The sequence below is a fragment of the Micropterus dolomieu genome, linkage group LG03 (genome assembly GCF_021292245.1).
Source record: "Micropterus dolomieu isolate WLL.071019.BEF.003 ecotype Adirondacks linkage group LG03, ASM2129224v1, whole genome shotgun sequence".
NCBI lineage: Eukaryota > Metazoa > Chordata > Actinopteri > Centrarchiformes > Centrarchidae > Micropterus > Micropterus dolomieu.
The window spans coordinates 21,130,285-21,147,873 of record NC_060152.1 but is presented as its reverse complement, the minus strand read 5'-3'; the positions used below and the strand labels follow the sequence as shown (position 1 = coordinate 21,147,873).

The following is a 17,589-nucleotide window of genomic DNA, read 5'->3' as shown; positions in this document are numbered from 1 at the left end:
ATGAGGTTTGGTCTACAGACACAGAATATGTATTAATATGTTTTCAATTTTCCCCTATTTGGTTTAACATATTTTAATTCTGCATTATCTGTTAATGGGAGGATAGAGATACCACCATAACCTGCATGTGTTAGGTTGCAAAATGGGTCACAGGCCTCCTTTGGAAAGATCCCCACACAACAAGAGCACTAACACTATGGTATAATGAGCCCGGTTCCCGACGGGACTCTAAATTTACCTAATTTAGGTCCTGAGCTGAAAATAGCGGAAGAGGCATTTTTATCGAAACTGACCCAGAGAACAAGTGGCCTATCGAAAAGGAGGAGGCTAACGTGGTGGTAAGACAGCACAAGATGAAGCGATGAATGTAGCATGAGCACATATTTGTCACTGATGTGCTACTACTGCCAGGAGCATGAGGAATGTCATGTTGTGCTGTCAAACGTCACACCCAACAACCCAACCTCTTTCTTTCCCTCTTCCAATCTCCCTTACATCACAGCGGTTCCTTTCGATCTCTGCCCATCTCTGTCCCTCAGTCTACCTTTCTCTCTCTGAAGAGGCCACCACCTTCAGCTAGGCCATGCTTCTGCGCAGACATCAAACACTCCAGTTCAGCACCATGGCAAATAAGCTTTCTCTGCGTTTGTCCCACCATTTCTTACACCTCCTCTTGTTGACAGAGAATCAAAGTGAGCAGTCTCTTTATTTGTTGGGCACACAACCCAATCTGTGGCTCTTTAAATAAAGAGGCAACACTGGAAATGTGAGCGTCTTATGTAAAAGACAAAGCAAATACACTGCTGTTGTCAGTGGCACCACAGTTGACAGACTAAGGCAGCCATGAACTAGCTAGTAAAGTAAGACATGGAAGGCTGAGAAGTGCTGAATATCTGAGCAGTATTCATAACAAACTTTTCTGGCTCCAGCAGACCCGATGGCTGGCCATTTGACCTACACATGTCAACGCTTTCAGACTTTTCTACCCTGACAGCTACATTCCCTGCATTCCTTCAGGCAAGTACAACAGCTGGGGAAATCTGCCAATTGTCCCATTGGCCAAGATGTTAAAACACACACACACACATCAAAATAAGATGCCCTAGTTTTGACACCTATTTAACCTTTATCAAATGTTTGGCTGCTGCTCCACTTCAAACTGGAATAAATGGACGTAAACCAACATTTTATTGTTTTTTCCATTGGAAAAGGATAGAGCAGAGTGCAGTCAAATATAATGATATATCAAACTGACTTACTAAAACTAAGGCGGCTAATCTATAGTACGACCAGAAACACTATCATACACATCAGATGGAAATAATGTGTTAAATGAATTCTGCTTTACTATATTTTGTTTATTGGTTTCTAGCGTTACATACAATACAATCAGAAGGTTGGTGCGTTCAGGAACGTTAACTTAAGGTATGTTAACCTAACGTAAACTGTTTATCTGTTGGAGGACATTTACTACTAACATCATTGACTGGTGTTTGGACAGTTAAATGGCTGGGATAGTGAGGTTTTTGAAGGTCGGGTAACGGCTCTCGAGTGATATAGTTAGTGTTGGAGAGTTCATTTGGCTTACTTTCATGTCTCCGATAACAGTTTGGAAGAGTCCTCCGAGCGCGCTGCATTCCTTCTCGATAACAGCCTCCATTTTCAGGACCAACTCCGGTGGTCAGTCCCGACTCGGTGAGCCGCTTTCAGTTCGCCACCTCCACTCTCCAGGAAAAGCAAAACAAAAGCCCAAAAACTCCCGAAAATGTGAACACAAACTATTTCTACTGTTCTGAAATCGACCAACAAGTACTTTCACCGCAGTCCAACATGTAAAGAACCACAGCTGGGTTCTCCTCTGGTGCACCGTTCAGGCTAACGTTACTTCAAATCAAAAGAAGCTGTCGGGACGAAAGAGAAATTTAAATCCCCCTCTACCCTCCACGCCGCCCCGCTCACACCCATGGCTGGACTGTGAAAATAAACAGCTACTAGAAACTAGAAATAATCCACGGTGTTCGGCTGGTAACGTTACTCCGTGCCTTGACAGGTAAATACCGACACTCCCGGGTGTCCTCGCTGCCCTCTCCACACTGACTGAGTAGGAGAAAAAAGACAAGACGAGAAACAACCGTCAAGCCAGCGTCAGTAAGAAGAAAATACATTTCCTGTTTATTGTTTTCCACCAAAATAAAATGTCTGTACATTTAGTCAACTATTGTACTTAATTACAAGTTACAGGCACTTTACCTGACTGTGTTTATTTTATGCTACTTTCTATACAATTCAATTCAATTCAAATTAGCTTTATTGGCATGAATGTGTAACAACAATATTGCCAAAGCATCATACATACAACATACATTTCATTAAACAAGTAATTAAAGCGTAAAGTAATCAAAGCGTATGTAAACACACATACGCTTTGATTACTTTACGCTTTAATTACTTGTGTTTGTGAAACAGTAAGCGTGTGTGTTAAAAAATATAAATATATTACAAAGAAATAAATAAACAAAACAGTAAGTGTTTGTGTGTGTGTGTGTGTGTGTGTGTGTGTGTGTGTTAAAAAAAAATATTAAAAATAAATAATACAGGCTGTGTTCACTCAGTCTGTATGTTGTCAAAATTTTTCTTAGTTTGGGACATTTTATTGTACTCTTTGCCAGTGTGAATTCTTTTTAGGGTCAGATAACATTGTAATTTACTTTGTGTTTTGGTCGTTTCTTTCCAGTATTCAATATATTTTTCTTTCTGCTTGCTGATAGATTGGTTTGGTCTGCTTGAGTTGGTATTGCTGTCCTGAGGCTGTTGGGGACTTGTTATCGCAGAGAGCCTCAGGACCAGCTGGCTGAGGGGACTCTTCTCTGGTTTCAGCTCCTGGTATGTTAGGGCTTTGTGATGATATGTCTGGGGGTTAACTGATTTTAAGTGATTGTAAAATTTAAGTGATCTTTTCTGTATTTTTAGTAGGAGGGGGTATTGGCCGAGCTCTGCTCTGCACAGGTTATTTGGTGTCTTTCTCTGCACCTGCAGGATGCTCTTACAGAACTCAGTATGGAAAGATTCTATGATTGTTTTGTCCCATTTGTCAAATTCATTATTAAGTTTTGGCCCCCAGATTTCACTACCATATAGAATTATTGGTTCTAGTACAAATTGGAAAATTTTAAGCCAGATTTCAATTGGAATATATATTTTAATGTTTCTTTTTATTGCACAGAAAGCTCTCCATGCTTTGTCCCTCAGATCTTTCACAGCCATGTTGAAGTTCCCTGTGTATGTAATGTTGAGGCCAAGGTAAGTGTAGTTTTTTGTGTGTTGTAATTTAATGGTGTCTAAATAGAAATCGTGTGTAACCTGATTTCTGTATTGTTTCTGAAAGATCATTATTTTAGTCTTTGCTGTGTTTACTGTCAGTTGTGCGGCAATTTGGCAAAAAAACAATGTGGCATTTATGCAGAATATTGTGGTTATCAACAAAGTTGACAAGTCGTTTATTAATGATGTTGCAGAATATTTTTCCCAGGTTACTGGATACACATATTCCTCTGTAGTTATTTGGGTCATATTTATCTCTGGATTTATGAATTGGGGTTATTAAACCTTTGTTCCAGATATCTGGAAAAGTTCCAGTTGCTAGAATAGTATTAGTATAGCCAATCTGATTTTATGGCCTGAGTATTTGATCATTTCGTTGAGGATTCCATCAATACCACAAACCTTTTTTCCTTTCAGGGACTGGATGACTTCTGTTAATTCTTGTTCTGTTACAGGGTAATCTAGAGGGTTTTGGTTGTTTTTTATCACCGCCTCCAGAGTTTTCCATTTCGTGAATATCTTGTACTGATGTAATGTTTGTAATATTTCTGTATAATTCACTAAAGTGATCCAAGTATTTATACTACTCCACTATGTTTCAGAAGGAGATATTATACTTTTTACTCCATGTAGGCCTATTTAATAATATTACTTAAGTGCAATTTATAATACTGCGTCAAATCGACGGTGTAGGCTACGGGGCTACGCAGAGGCTACGCCGTCGCCTGACGTGCACCTCCTCAAAAATGTAACTACACGTCGAGTTGACGCGGACCGTAAGCTCTGTGATTGGTCGGCTGGGTAGCCTCGCAATGCCTCCGAGTCGACCGGAAGTACCCCGCGCTTTGAAGTAACATTTACTAGCGGCCAAAACGGTGGCTGTAACACAGTGAATCAATATATTTGACCATCGCAACCCGAGCGAAATGACTTGTTTCGCTATCAGAATGTGATCCACTTGGTCGGTAACATTTGAAAAGGCTACACCAGCCGCATGTATACAATTTTACCCTCATTTACGTTAGCAGAACTCTAAACCAGAAGTTAGCCTGCTCGGCCGGCAAAAGTCATCCCAGTGCGTAGCCTATGGCGTAGGTACGCTCGTAGACCCAGGTGTATAAATGGGCCTTTAGGCCTACTAGTTACTTTGCAGATTATCATTATAAATACTTAATATAATCAAGTAATAAATTATGATGCATTATTATAGATTAGGCTGCCTTGCAGCCTTCCCATCAGTCCAGGACATTTACACCACAAGGGTGATCAGAAGGGCCCACAACATCATCAAAGACAGTAGGCTACACACCCACAACACAGTCTCTTCACACTTCTGCCGTCAGGGAGACACTACAGGAGTGTAAAATCGAGGGCAAGACTATCAAACAGCTTTTAGCCACGGGCGATCAGACTCTTGAACAATAAATCCAACATTACCTCCCCCACTCTCCATCACTCCTATTGACTTTTGCCCAGCACACTGCACAGAGCCTCTCCACTTAACCTACTTTGCTGTATATATTAATGTTTATTGTTTATTGTATTTATTTTTTTCATTTCTTTTTGTATCAATATAATTACATGTTTTATTTTTAAGGGAGACTTGCAAAGTAAGATTTTCAATGTATAGAAGTGACAATAAACTTCTTGAATCTTGAATCATATACAGTAAATGCGTTAACATTAGCTCGATCTTCGAACTGCAACAGTAAACAGATGTAGGGCTTACACAGTGCATCAATAATTATAATCCAATAATACGATGTATATTATTCTTAAATCTCTGCATAAATTCTTTTACTTTTGGTATGTTATGTAGGCTATATATTGCTGCTAATACTTTTTTACCTCTACTCAAGCGATATTTTGATTAAAGGACTTTGACTTGTAATGGATTGTTTTTAGGGCTGTATTGGTACTTTTACTTGAGTAAAAGATCTGAGTACTTCTTCCCCACCATAGGAATTTCACTTGTGTGCTTGGAAATTAGCATTTTGCTGATGATAGTAACACATAGCTTATGCATCTTAGAAAGATCCTTTGAGGGGGTAGTCGTAAATTAAAAAAAACATTACAATAATAACACAATACATAAATAAAAGTGTGTACATCAGTTAAACGCCACATAAATTAAACATAAAAAGGAGGTTCCGCTCATAGCTCGATGTAAAACTGAAAGATTTTTTTTTGCATTGAACGTGTTATTTTTATTGTGAAGGAAGACCCGCGATTACTTCCGGTGTCATTCTGTAAACTTGACTCCGTGATGATGGAAGATGCAGAGGTGAGCAGTGAGTGGACGAGCGCAAGAGAAGTAAAGCGCGTTCATGAGTTGCTTGATGTTTTCATACCGAACTTGAACAGCTCGAAAACATCGGTAAAGTATTGAACAGATTATTTTCTTCTATGAATTTTGTCTGGCTTCCTAAGTGTTTAGCGGGTATAGTATTGTAAAGCGCCTCCAAAAGTTTTGCTATTGAAACATCGGGCACACATGGAAAGGTTAAGCTGCTGTAGATAACGGGAGTCAACTTGTGGCTGAAATTAAACGACAACATAAAATCACTTCAGCAGGTTTATTAAATGGAATGTGATGTTATATGATTAACAATTAAAGCAGCATAAAAGACCCATTATGGTAACAATGGTTTCTATAAAGACCACATCTGTAGTGCATAAGGGCAGTTATAAAACATAATTTTTAAATATTACTAGCACACTGACCTTTCTGTCAAAGGTAGCCATATCAGCCTTACAGACTTCTCAACAGTAAATTATTACTAAAAACTAAAGCAATCTTACAGTGCACTATGAATTATTAAGTTGTTCTACTTTGTGTTAAGTAAAAATTAAATATAGGCCTATGCACAGAATGGACAGTTTTTCCATTTGTATGTGCTAATTGTCCACTTGGTCTTTGAATTGTGCAATCTGAGGAATTTTGTCTTAGACATGGTTTGAAGCCAGTATATTTTCCTGAACACAAAGCCTCCATGTGTAGGACTTGGCATTTTCTGACTTGTCCTTTGGCGACTCTTAGTGGTAGCATCAAAAAAGACACAGGGGCAGACAACAGTGCACCCTGTAATGATGCAAAGACAGGGGCTTCTTCAAAACCCTCAATTATATAGTTCTAAAATGCATTTAAAATGTCAAAAACAGCAGGCGTCAGAAACAAAAATTCTTCAATCAATGATTAAAAATAGATTTTAATAGTCCATTGCAACAACAAGTGAACAAAAGTGTACAGTAGGTAAATAAAACTAATAAATCATCTAGCAGGTAAGATTGTTATTAATTTGGGCACTTTTATGATGCATCAACATGGTTACAATAGTTAAACAGAAAAATACACTTACAGTACATACTTAAATGATCTATTAGTAGATAAAAATCACTTTATAGTAGTTAACTACAGTAGCTTATTGAAAATCAGATTAAATGATTAGTTTGTAAAAGAACTCATCTTAATGACAGATTTGTTTAACCCAGACCTCGGTCAAATGATACTTCACTAGAGTTAGCCACATTGCCGCCCTCAGAAAGTTTAAACAAATATTATTAAGTAACAAAAAATGACGGGGAATGTACAGTAGCTACAATTCTGTGGAAAACATGTCAGATCTACTGAGAAAAGTTGACAAAAAGTTCTTGCAACATGAAATTAGGATTTCCATTTCAATATCAGATCAATCACACATTTTAAATAGTGGTCACATAAAAATGTAATGACAGTTGCATTCAATCTAGAGGGTGATTACAGCTCCTTAGCACCAAGGTAACCGCAAGGACAATGAAAACAGTCACGTTGCCTTGGTCTTTCAAATAAGTCACGCCTTCACATTCATGTTCTGTTGTGCACAACCTATTAGCAGCATACATAGGCACATTTCTATGGAATTTAAAATGGGAAATAATCCCTCCAATGACGATGTGACTCGGCAAATGGGGCTATAATTGTATGATTAACAAAGTGCACTACTGGCGTCACGCTAAATGACCCTGTATAGCCTCAAAATGTTGTATCATACTCAACGCCCCCTCACGACTTTCCCTAACTTACCAGGTAGATGTTTGCTGGAGAAGTTAAGGAAAGCTGCATGACAGTGAAATCATTGACCAAAAGAATCAGACTGATATGGTGCTAACTGAACAACTTAGCTAGTCTATATGCCATTCCTCAAAGTACCTTTAACATCCAAGACTAAACCTACCTGAAACCAGTCCTTTCTATATCTCAGAGGAGGGATTCCCATATCTGGAGAAATGTTTTGTGACTGAAGCAGAAATGAAGTCGTCCATGTCTATGTCTTTGATAATAACAAATAAACTGAATAGCAGTGCTCTCTTTGGGGCTGTGACTGATGTTTTAATACAAGCTGACGTTGTGAAGCAGTTACAAAACTAGTGTGTGCTGGATGTCCCGGTTACACCCTCCACCTCTTGAAGCCCATCACCATGCTGCAGCCGTAGCAGAGTGTCACCACAAATGCAAATATCTGGGACAAAAAGACAAAAGCAGAGAAAACAAAAAAGAACACTGGGTCAGAAAAAAACCTTTATCGCCACACTGCAACTATCTTGATTCATTACCTACTTTAATTGTAATTATTAATCTATCAATGTTTTCATTTCAAAGCAATTACTCGTTGAGTCTAAAAAAAATAACAGGCTTATCTCAAGATGTCTTTCTTATTCTAATCAGCAGCTAAGAAACAACACATTAAACAAAAAAACAAACAAACAATAAATGTTTTAGTATTTTTGCATAATTGGGTAAAAGTATTAGTGATCGATTATCGAAGAGTATAAAATGTACAAAATGGCCTGTTCATTGACATACAGAAGAATATGAAAACCCAGAACAGAAAACCTGCCTTTTACAAGCGTTTCTCGAGTTACACATTTGGGCCAAAACAAGAGTTTGGGTACATTTTGTCAGCATAAAATAAGACCTTACCTCACATAACCTACTGTATTTCTGTCAAAGAGGCTAGCAGGCAGTTGCTTTTTTCTCTTACTGTTTCATGGCTTGACAGCTCTAGGTGATAGCAGGACACGGCCGGCATACACAATATTCTGTTTATTTATGACACCCCTTCACGTTATCAAAAAGGGCGCACAAAAAATTTAACTCAAACCATATCAGCGGCAAAGTTCAGTGTGCAGGGAGGTTACTTTGTACATGCAAATGCGTCAACTGAGGTGTTTCTCTGACAGCCCTTATTGAGAGCCTGAAAGAGGAACAGGGCGGATGTCAGATGAAGTTTTCCTTTGATGATTACATCATTATAATGATTATAATGAATGAACCTTTCATATTACCCATTACTTTGGATAGACTCAATTTTATTGCAACAATCTTTCTAAGGCACCTCCAGCAACTCCCCCACCTACAGTCAACAAAGGAGTTTGACATTAGGCTATTTTCATTCAGATAGAACTCTTGAGTGCATTGTAAAGTAAAAGCATTTTTATTTTACAACCTTGTTGTAATATGACAATTACATTCATCTTGTGGTAATATCAATAAAAATGTACATATTGTGCATGCACTGAACACATTATCACAGACTTCAATTGAAAAAATCTTCATTACTCACCGTGGCTGCCACATTAATACTGTATTGCCTGTCATTCAGGACTGTGAATATATTGCCCCGAGGGTAGGTTATACACAGGACAGTGCCATTAGCCATTGGCTTTAAGTGGGCTCCTCCATTAGCTGCTGTAGTCGCTGCCTCCAACACGAAGGCAGCAAAGTAGAAAAGCAAAGCCAGGAAATGGTAAAACACATCCTGAGAAAAAGAAGATAGAGCGCATTAGAAATAAATATGAATAAAGTGTCAGGTTTCACGTGTAAACAACTAAAGACATGAACAAAAACTTGGTGAACAACTGTAAGATTCCACAAGTGTGGGAGATATTGTCCGGCGGGGAACAAAGAATGGCCAGTGCAGCTTGCTGTACTTAAAGGGGCTGTAGTTTTTAAATGAAATCCCTTATAAATAAAATTTTACTGCCTTATTGTCAAAAGGCTCCATCTAATCTCACTTAAAAATGAAGCACACGCCTGTTTTCTCTGTTGCTTGGAACAGCCACTATTTTGCTTTTAATGCGAAAGCACCGGGTCGGGATGTAGCCCTGTGCACGCTCCTGAGCCTATCTTTGACTACGGCGACGACAACACCGCAGCTAACGAAATGCAGTCCACTAACACCATCATACAACCGGCCCCCAGCACAACACAGGCTCCAACACAAACTCCAACATAAACTCCACGTAAGGATAAATAACAACATTAAAGGTTTATGTTCTGAAGCCTGTCAGGCCAAGAGAGTCACGTTAGCTTGCCGGCTATTGCTGAGCAGTTACTAGCTTTATCCGGTGTAAAATATAATATCGTTATCGTTGTGAATCTGTCTCCCTGTCTGTCTATAGCCGCTGTCACACTGCCTGACCATGTCTGAAGAAAAGCCACAGCTAGATTATTGTGAGATCTCTGTATGAAAGCGGTTGTGTTTCAGATTATGCTTGCTCATGAGTTCAAGCGAGCACGCGTACAAGCACATCTTAAACCGCACCACTGCCCCTTTAAGAATTCACAGAACAAACCAGGCTTTCTGTCAAATCATAAATCTTTTACATTAATTGTAAAGCACAATATGGTAGATACAACAAACATGGCAAATAAAAACACGGGTGAGAATTAAAAACCAAACATGAGTGAAATGGTTTATTTGATTTGGAAACCATCATATTAAGAATGAAAATAGAAGGAAAGACACACAGAGAGAGGGGTTAAAGATACAGAGGGAGAGAGACAGAGACAAGAGAGAGAGGGTGGGTCAGAGAGTAAAGAAGGTTAATGAGAGTTTGTGTTGTCAACTCTGTGAGCCTGGCGATACTACAGGCGGGCCTTTGTTGCGTTTTGGTGTGAGCTCATCATCCATGTCACTCATTGTTCGGCCGAAAACAAACAACCCCACACGCCTGGCTACTCTTGGGAGCAGAGCCTGGAGACTGAGGCAAGGCTGGCTGTGTCTGAGAGCCCAGACTTAACACAGAGTCCGCTACAATGACATAACACAAGAACATGGCACAGGTTCTCACTTTCCCCCCTTATTTTATAGATATATAATATGCGTGTCATAGTCATTAAAAACCCTCTCCAAAGCAAAGACACTGTCTTGTAAAAGTGATTTAATGTTATTTACATATGTTAATATATAGAATATACTATACTCCACAACTACATGTAGATGCTAGGATACATTATTGAATAATTCTTAAGCAGGGCGATTGCCTATAGCCTAAACTCATTACATTTAGCACATGTGACAAGAAGGCTACGCTCAATAGGTTAACAGCTAAGCTATATACTGTACAGAGAACAGTAAAAAACAACCATCTCAATTTCCCAAAAGCCCAAGATCATTAAACGTCTTGACCAACCAACAATCCAGAACCCAAAGAGAATCAGTTTTCTGTAATGTAAGACAAGGAAACCAACACCACCATTTGCTTGAAAAAATGGTTGTTGATTCATTTTCTTTCTTGATTGGGTAATCAATTAATTAACTAACTTCTGAAAACTGACTTCAGAAGCTTCAAACAATTCAAGTTACCATTCCTGTCTAAATTGCTGCTAGAAACATTTAAAACAACAAATACATGCGTCAAAGTACCAACTTGGCTGTGGTCTACACTGGCACTTCGTTCATGCTGAGTCATTTTATGGGGAGGAAGTGTAACTGCTTATCTTTGAATAAGTGGGTGCATGTGGGTGACGCGTTAGACAGTTTCACAATTTCACTGATCTACAGGTGACAGTCACACGCCTCAATATGCTGCAATGCGCTACAAGAACCAGGGAAGAACACCGTAAGCTAGTAAACATGAATGTAGACAACACCTAATGTCAAATACTAAAAAAAAACAAAAAAAAAAACTACTTTGCAAATCTTTTATGAGGAAGGAAATGCACTTGACAGGTTTGTTAGACCTCAAGGATACACACAATGTGTTGAATGTAAACATAACTTTTGTTTGTTTTGTTTTTTTATTTCACAGCTGACATGTATGTGATTAACCAGTAAATTAATTACCCAGTAAATCTCAACACAAAACAAACACAAACACCGTTTTTTTGTCAAATACCTATAATGGAAACCTCTTCCTATACTGGTTAAGATGTCCACCCTAGACAGACACAGCTCGCTAAATAGCTCTAAATAGACTGACAAGACAGTTGTGTATAGATAGCTGGATGGACAGATATGTAGGCTGACTGACTGACTGATCAGCTCATTTATCTACAGCTTACCAAGAAGTTCCAGTCCGTGTTGATGCGCTCAGCCAGGCCAGTGATGAGGAGTGTGAGGTAGGCGGAGGAGAGGAAGAAGGCGGTGACAGAGACAAACATCACCCAGCCCTGCAGCAGAGGCACGGGGACATTGGAGGAAGCCACCAGGATCCATACTAGACTCCCAAATAACTGGGGATGTAAACAAACTCATATTGGTGATTCATTCTATATGCTGAAATGCAGCTCCTTAATGCTCAAGACGGCTTGGGTCCATTTAATCATAAATTTTCTTTCAGTGGGCACTTTTGTATACTTACAGGCTTGCCAACAATTTATGACACACTCGGTCCCCACACTAGCTGTGGTGCTATAAACTGAGTCACCAGCCCACTGTCACTGAATGAATGTAACTGATCAACACTGAATTTTATGATGACATTGAAATATTTGCTTTATCTCAATGTGTTGCTTATAATACACGCTGCTTTTCACACCAATCTTGTCTCCCACCAAAAGCAACATGTTTTATCTCCACAGCTCACTGGCAACCGGCATGTACATTTTGTCGGTGCCAGACCATTCGGATGAAATACGCTGTTTGGTGACAAACTGCAAGTCAGAGTAACAAATGTTATCTTTGATATCTTTTTTTTTTTTTGACAAAGGGGCAAACATGAAGGCAACACAAATAATTAAAACACTGAAGAAAAGATAATTCCATGGAAAGTTCCTCACATGGGACCATCTAGGCTATTTATAAGCTGTGTACTGTAGGTAAAGGTATAATGTGTTGGAAAGGGCTTTAAGCCACAATTCATCATTTAAATGACTCCATTTCCATCTGTAGGCTTATCTACAGGCCTTTTAACTGCAAACAGGCCTATAGATAAATAGTCAAATAACATACCACGTAAAAGAACTGGCAGAAAGTAAAGCTCACACTCTGCAAACATCAAGGAAAGGTTATGATATGGAAGGAGCTGGTGCTGATTTGGTATTTTACAGGCCTGCACTGGTCTAGTAGCCTATAAGAAACAGGTGTTTTGATCCTCTCAGCCAGTCGTGGCGGTGTGACACCAAAATGTGTGACCTATCAGATTCTGTGGCTCAAATGGCAAGTTAAGCGCCAGAGGCTTTGTTAACGATGTGAAGCGGTTGCAGTTTGGTTGGGTTTAGGCTCCAAAAGTGGTTATGGTTAGGAAAACATCGTCGTTTGGGTGTAGTCACAGAATCTGATAGGTCACAGATCAGCGCTTTAGGCGACATTTGCCTTTGCTTTGGCAGTCAAACGTAAGTGTTAAACCCAGCCTCAGGCAATCACAGTGACGATCAGCGTTGGCAACGTTTAAACAGTGAGCAGTACGCACATCACCGAGGAAAGACCGCGTTATAGGCCTAACTTACAGCTTCTAAATGCCATCAATTATTAATAACGAAATATCAAGTGCAGGTTCTGCAGAATTCCACAACACCACGGAGGTCACTGACACATTTAATGTAACACACAGCTGAGCATCATTAATAACCTTATTAAAAAAACGGCACTTACTATTTCTAAACATACAAGGGCTCCTGAGTACGTTCTCAATACTTCCAGTCCCAAAGGCAGAGAAATAGTTGGCGCTGGGAACGAGGTGGCAGCGGGATTAGTGTCTGGTTCGGACATCTCTATATCTCCCTGTCTCTTCTCTCTGTCTCCCCTCTCCTCTGGCTCCCACCAAGAGAAACTCCGTTAAACAAAGGACGGGAGCAACGGGTGGAATTCCGCTGGAGTCATGTGTGCCCCCTGAAACAGGTCGGACAGGTGCAGGAGCCACTCCCTGGAAACCTTTGCTGCATTCGTGGACCTCGTGGAAGCTCCTAGATCCAAATATCCGTTTTGTAAACACGTCAGCGTGAGAAATATAATGACAACTTGTAGGCCTACTCCAAAACTGAAGGTTGTCGTTTTATTCTGAAAGTAGGATTGTGACTATAGATGAGATAGATTAAGTTAAACCCACACATGTAAAACACGCTAGCCCTAGATTTTCTCAAGGTCATATTCCACATGCATTTTCCTCATGTCAGTCCAGACAACCTATGTGTTGATTTACATGTTTATTAATGGTTATATCATGCTAATACATTTGGTTTTGGCAGACCACTTTTGCTGTCTGCATCAGACGTTGGTAAGGCAAGCTATATCAAGTGGGCTTGGCTATGTTGTAAAAGGCTTCAGGGTGTGTTTACAGTGATGAAACACAGATGGATCACTCCTTTTCTCCTCTGGTTTTTATATGGCTTTTATGCTCCCCACACCCCAAATGTCAATTCTTGACAACTCTTCAATCATTCCTAGGCTACAGGTATGTGCTCATCTTGTAATTCTGACAATTCCCACACCAACTGAAGGCAACAATCTTACTCCCATAATGTCACTCTGTTGGAGGAGCACTTGGCTCCCTCTGTGTGAGCAGACACCACAGCTCAGAAACATTAGTGAGAGGCGAAAGCAAATAGCTGGAGGCAAGACTAGATCCCTCTTGATTTAACACTGTTAGAAAAAAAAAAAAAAAACGATTGCTAAGAAACAATCTTGTGTGTGCTGGTCAACGTTTTTAGAGCAGGAGCAAAAAAGTATGGAAAGTAAATATTAGTTTAAGGGTAGGAGCTGAGAAGAGAGGAGAACTGATTTCCAAAGCGACTTAGCAGCATTTACACTGTTAGCACTAAAATATGGAACTGAAACATCAAGTGTTGGAGCATTTTTAAATCAAACTGTGAAGTAAAATTGCTGTGTTGTTACATCAGTTGGTAAGAGTAGTTTCTTACGGCAAGCCACAGTTAATGTTTAGCTAGTACTTGGTTTATGTGAACCAATGTTGATATAACCTCTTAAAGTGCACTGGGCTTAGTTCAGTTTAGTGTGGCAGTCAGAATCGATACAACCTGTAGAAGACACTGTGTCCTATCATGTGATATAAGATAAGTGCAAGAAATGTGCTACTAGATTGGAAGTCTTTTTCACAGCTGAATTTCTTTTTCTTAAGCTTCATTCAATGCAGCACACCTCTGACTCTGCAAGATTTAAATAGTGACATTGTGAGATATAAAATTAGTTAATCCATTATTCTTTTGTCCATGTTTTTATTGGTTATTTTAGAATCAGAAAACATTCATAAGATACAATATTTTGCCTTATACCTGTACTTTCGCTTCGAATTCTTGATAAATGAAAATGTTGTTATGTTGTCAAGATTAAAGGAAATTTATTGAGTGCCATTTTTAATGGACATTTGCGAAGCAATAGGATAATGTGTATGAATATCAGTATGTGTGGTGCACTGTACAACGGGGTGGGAGGGGCTGAATGACATCAACTGAAAGAGAAACTTGAATGGCTGCCTGCAGGACCTAAATCCTCACACACCCATGAAAATGTTCTCTAACAAGACACGTCATTCCATGCCCTTGCATTATGCAAGGCCTCCACACAGTCCTCATTTCCATCATTATTATTGGGCTCCCCATTTTGCCAGAATCCTCTACCCACCAGGCCAGTCCCATCTACCCACTTCCAATTGTTTTCTTGCTCCTTGTCAGAAAGGCCCATCCAGGTTATGCTATGACTGGTTGATGGTTATAATCACTAGGTCTGCTCCTCTCTCTCGACAGTCTCTTCTGCTGTCTTCCCAGGTTCCCAGGTCCCAGGTCCCAGGTCACTTTATCAGCCCGCCTTACTATTAAAACCAACCTCTTGAGGCCTATGTATATCAATGCTTGTGCAGAGTTGGAGCCTTTAAGTGATAATAGATAGCCTTGAGAGCTTGCCACATAACCATGCAGGTGATACAGGACCAAAGAGTAGGGCTAAGCAGCTTGAAATGTATTGTTCCATATTTGAAAGTCACCGAAAGGACAGCACAGTTGTTGTACACTTAAAGCCACTTGTTAATGGCAAGCAGCATAATAAACAATAGAGAATAAAGTCAAAGGTCCATTTACCTGCTTTTTCAGAGCTTTTAGCCACATCTCACAGCCTCCTTTAGCAAATAGAGCTGGCTCAGGTATCATCACGTGACCAAAGGTGTTCTTTAACATTGAATGTGAATGGCAGGAGTGACACAACCACCAACACGTGCAGCACAAAAATCTATGGCATCTCAAGCTGCCACCAGAAATGCCACTGGCAGCTGCCAATGCCACTATAGTTTTTGGTCTGAGCTCTTTGTGTGAATAAACCTGCCTTTGAACTGACATCTGCCTTATGTCCGCGTTTGAATCCACTTACTATGAACATAACAGTGGTACTACTTGGCAGCATCGGATGCACCGACACATAACGTCTCAGAGCCTCTCAAATAGATTTAAGTCTGGGGAATGTGAGGGCCAGTCAATGGCATCAATTGCTTCGTCATCCAGGAACTGCCTACATGCTCTGGCCACATGAGACCGGGCATTATCCTGCCCCAGGAGGAACCCAGGGCCCATTGCACCAGCAGATCTGACAGTGCCTCTGAGGATTTAATCCCGGTACCTAACAGCAGTCAGGGTACCGTTGGCTAACACATGGAGGTCTGTGCAACCTTCCAAGGACATGCCTCCCCAGACCATCACTGACCCACCTCCAAACCGGTCATGCTGGATGATTTTGCCGGCAGCATACCGTTCACCACAGAGTCTCCAAACTCTTTCATGTCTGTCACATGTATTCAGTGTGAAACTGCTGACATCTGTGAAGAGAACAGGGCACCAATGATGTACCTGCAAATTCTGTTGTTCTCTGGCAAAAGCCAAGCAAGCTGCATGGTGCTGGGCTGTGAACACAGATCCCACTAAAGGATGCTGGGCCCTCATGCCACCCTCATGAAGTCTGTATCTGATCCTAGCACAAAGGAGCAGACACCAGATACAAACAAACACTATTCCAGCCATGATTTGTGTGTCAGGTAATGTTAAATAAGTTGCCCACAGACATTTACTTTTTGGTGGCCAAGACATGCTGTTGTTGTGATATTAGCTACAGTAGGAGAGTTGTGAGTATACTGTCTGGAGCTGGTGTGCTGGCTCTGGAAATTACATACCCCACCTTTCAGCCATCTTGTTTCAAGTTTGTTTCTCTAAAGCCAATCCATTTAATAGTAATACAAGGCACTGCTCAACTGTACAGAAATCTAAACTTTAAAGCTCTATTAATAAATATGTTTATATTCTAGCTGCATGAATTAAGATTTTAATGTTAACAGTGTAACAGTTAATTCAATACCTATGTCTACATGAAAGAAGCTCATAGTGACAAACCCACAGAGAATTATAACCATTATTTAAACTCAAAAAATCATTGAGGGATATAGCCCTTATTTACAATGATGTTGAGTAACAGTTTAAATTATTTAAAAGATACAAAGGATAAAAGAAAAAAATATTAAAACAAGTATATAAATTTAGTTCATAAAAGATACAAAAACAATCCAATCAAAACAGGTACAAAAAGAAGTGAAGTAGATTGTAAGTGGATTTCCACAACCTTACATGTGATGGCAGAGTTTGGTCACAAGGCGGCAGCATTTAGTAGTATTGTTGTTGTTCTGCCAAGTGCATCACGGTCTTTCTTCTTGTTTAACGTGCAAAGGACGTACCAGGGATTGGTGTGGAGACTTCATTGTGTAGAATAGTAGGTAAATGCATGCATATCTTGTAAAATATTCATGTACAAGTGTATGAAATGGCACCACCTGTCAATATTTTCACAAGATGGTGTGATTTAGGCACTACTGGAAATGCGTGCTGGGATTTTGGGCGGCAATCGTCGACCATTGTGTACTAAATTTCATGGTAATGCTAGCGTGCATTAAGTCATACCGTGATATTGTACTTTGTTACTCGAAAACTGTTACAGGTTTTACATTAAGTGTAACTCTGTTTGAAGGTAATTGACGTTGAAAGTGCGTTGAGTTGTGCGATCTCCGGGAAGTTTC

At 39.8% G+C, this 17,589-nt stretch overlaps 2 protein-coding genes across 5 annotated transcripts in view; both read right to left on the bottom strand.

The window, feature by feature from the left end:
- The window catches only part of LOC123967622 (protein MTSS 1-like), a 57,608-nt gene extending 55,504 nt beyond the window's left edge, over positions 1 to 2,104 (bottom strand). For 3 of the 4 annotated variants that reach the window (XM_046043772.1, XM_046043776.1, XM_046043773.1), the window contains exon 1: positions 1,589 to 2,103. In XM_046043772.1, the coding sequence (XP_045899728.1) occupies positions 1,589 to 1,660 (72 nt within the window). In that variant the 5' untranslated portion in view covers positions 1,661 to 2,103. Of the gene's footprint in view, positions 1 to 1,588 lie in introns of all 4 variants that reach the window. The other variant, XM_046043774.1, reaches the window with a different exon arrangement.
- Positions 2,105 to 6,502: 4,398 nt separating this feature from the next.
- On the bottom strand, positions 6,503 to 13,457 carry mal2 (mal, T cell differentiation protein 2). The gene is made up of 4 exons (XM_046043778.1): positions 13,179 to 13,457; positions 11,648 to 11,818; positions 8,925 to 9,119; positions 6,503 to 7,820 (listed from the first exon to the last, which is right to left on the bottom strand). Exons 1-4 carry the CDS (start codon positions 13,293 to 13,295, stop codon positions 7,749 to 7,751), a joined length of 555 nt encoding a protein of 184 aa, XP_045899734.1. The 5' UTR covers positions 13,296 to 13,457; the 3' UTR covers positions 6,503 to 7,748.
- Between the last annotated feature and the right edge of the window lie 4,132 nt (positions 13,458 to 17,589).

Coding starts and splice junctions, on each gene's coding strand:
- mal2 (XM_046043778.1), bottom strand. CDS start 13,295: ATGTCCGAACCAGACACTAATCCCGCTGCCACCTCGTTCCCAGCGCCA. Junction 11,819..13,178: donor CCCTTGTATGTTTAGAAATA/GTAAGTGCCGTT, acceptor TTACATCCCCAG/TTATTTGGGAGTCTAGTATG. Junction 7,821..8,924: donor GTATTAATGTGGCAGCCACG/GTGAGTAATGAA, acceptor TTTTTGTCCCAG/ATATTTGCATTTGTGGTGAC.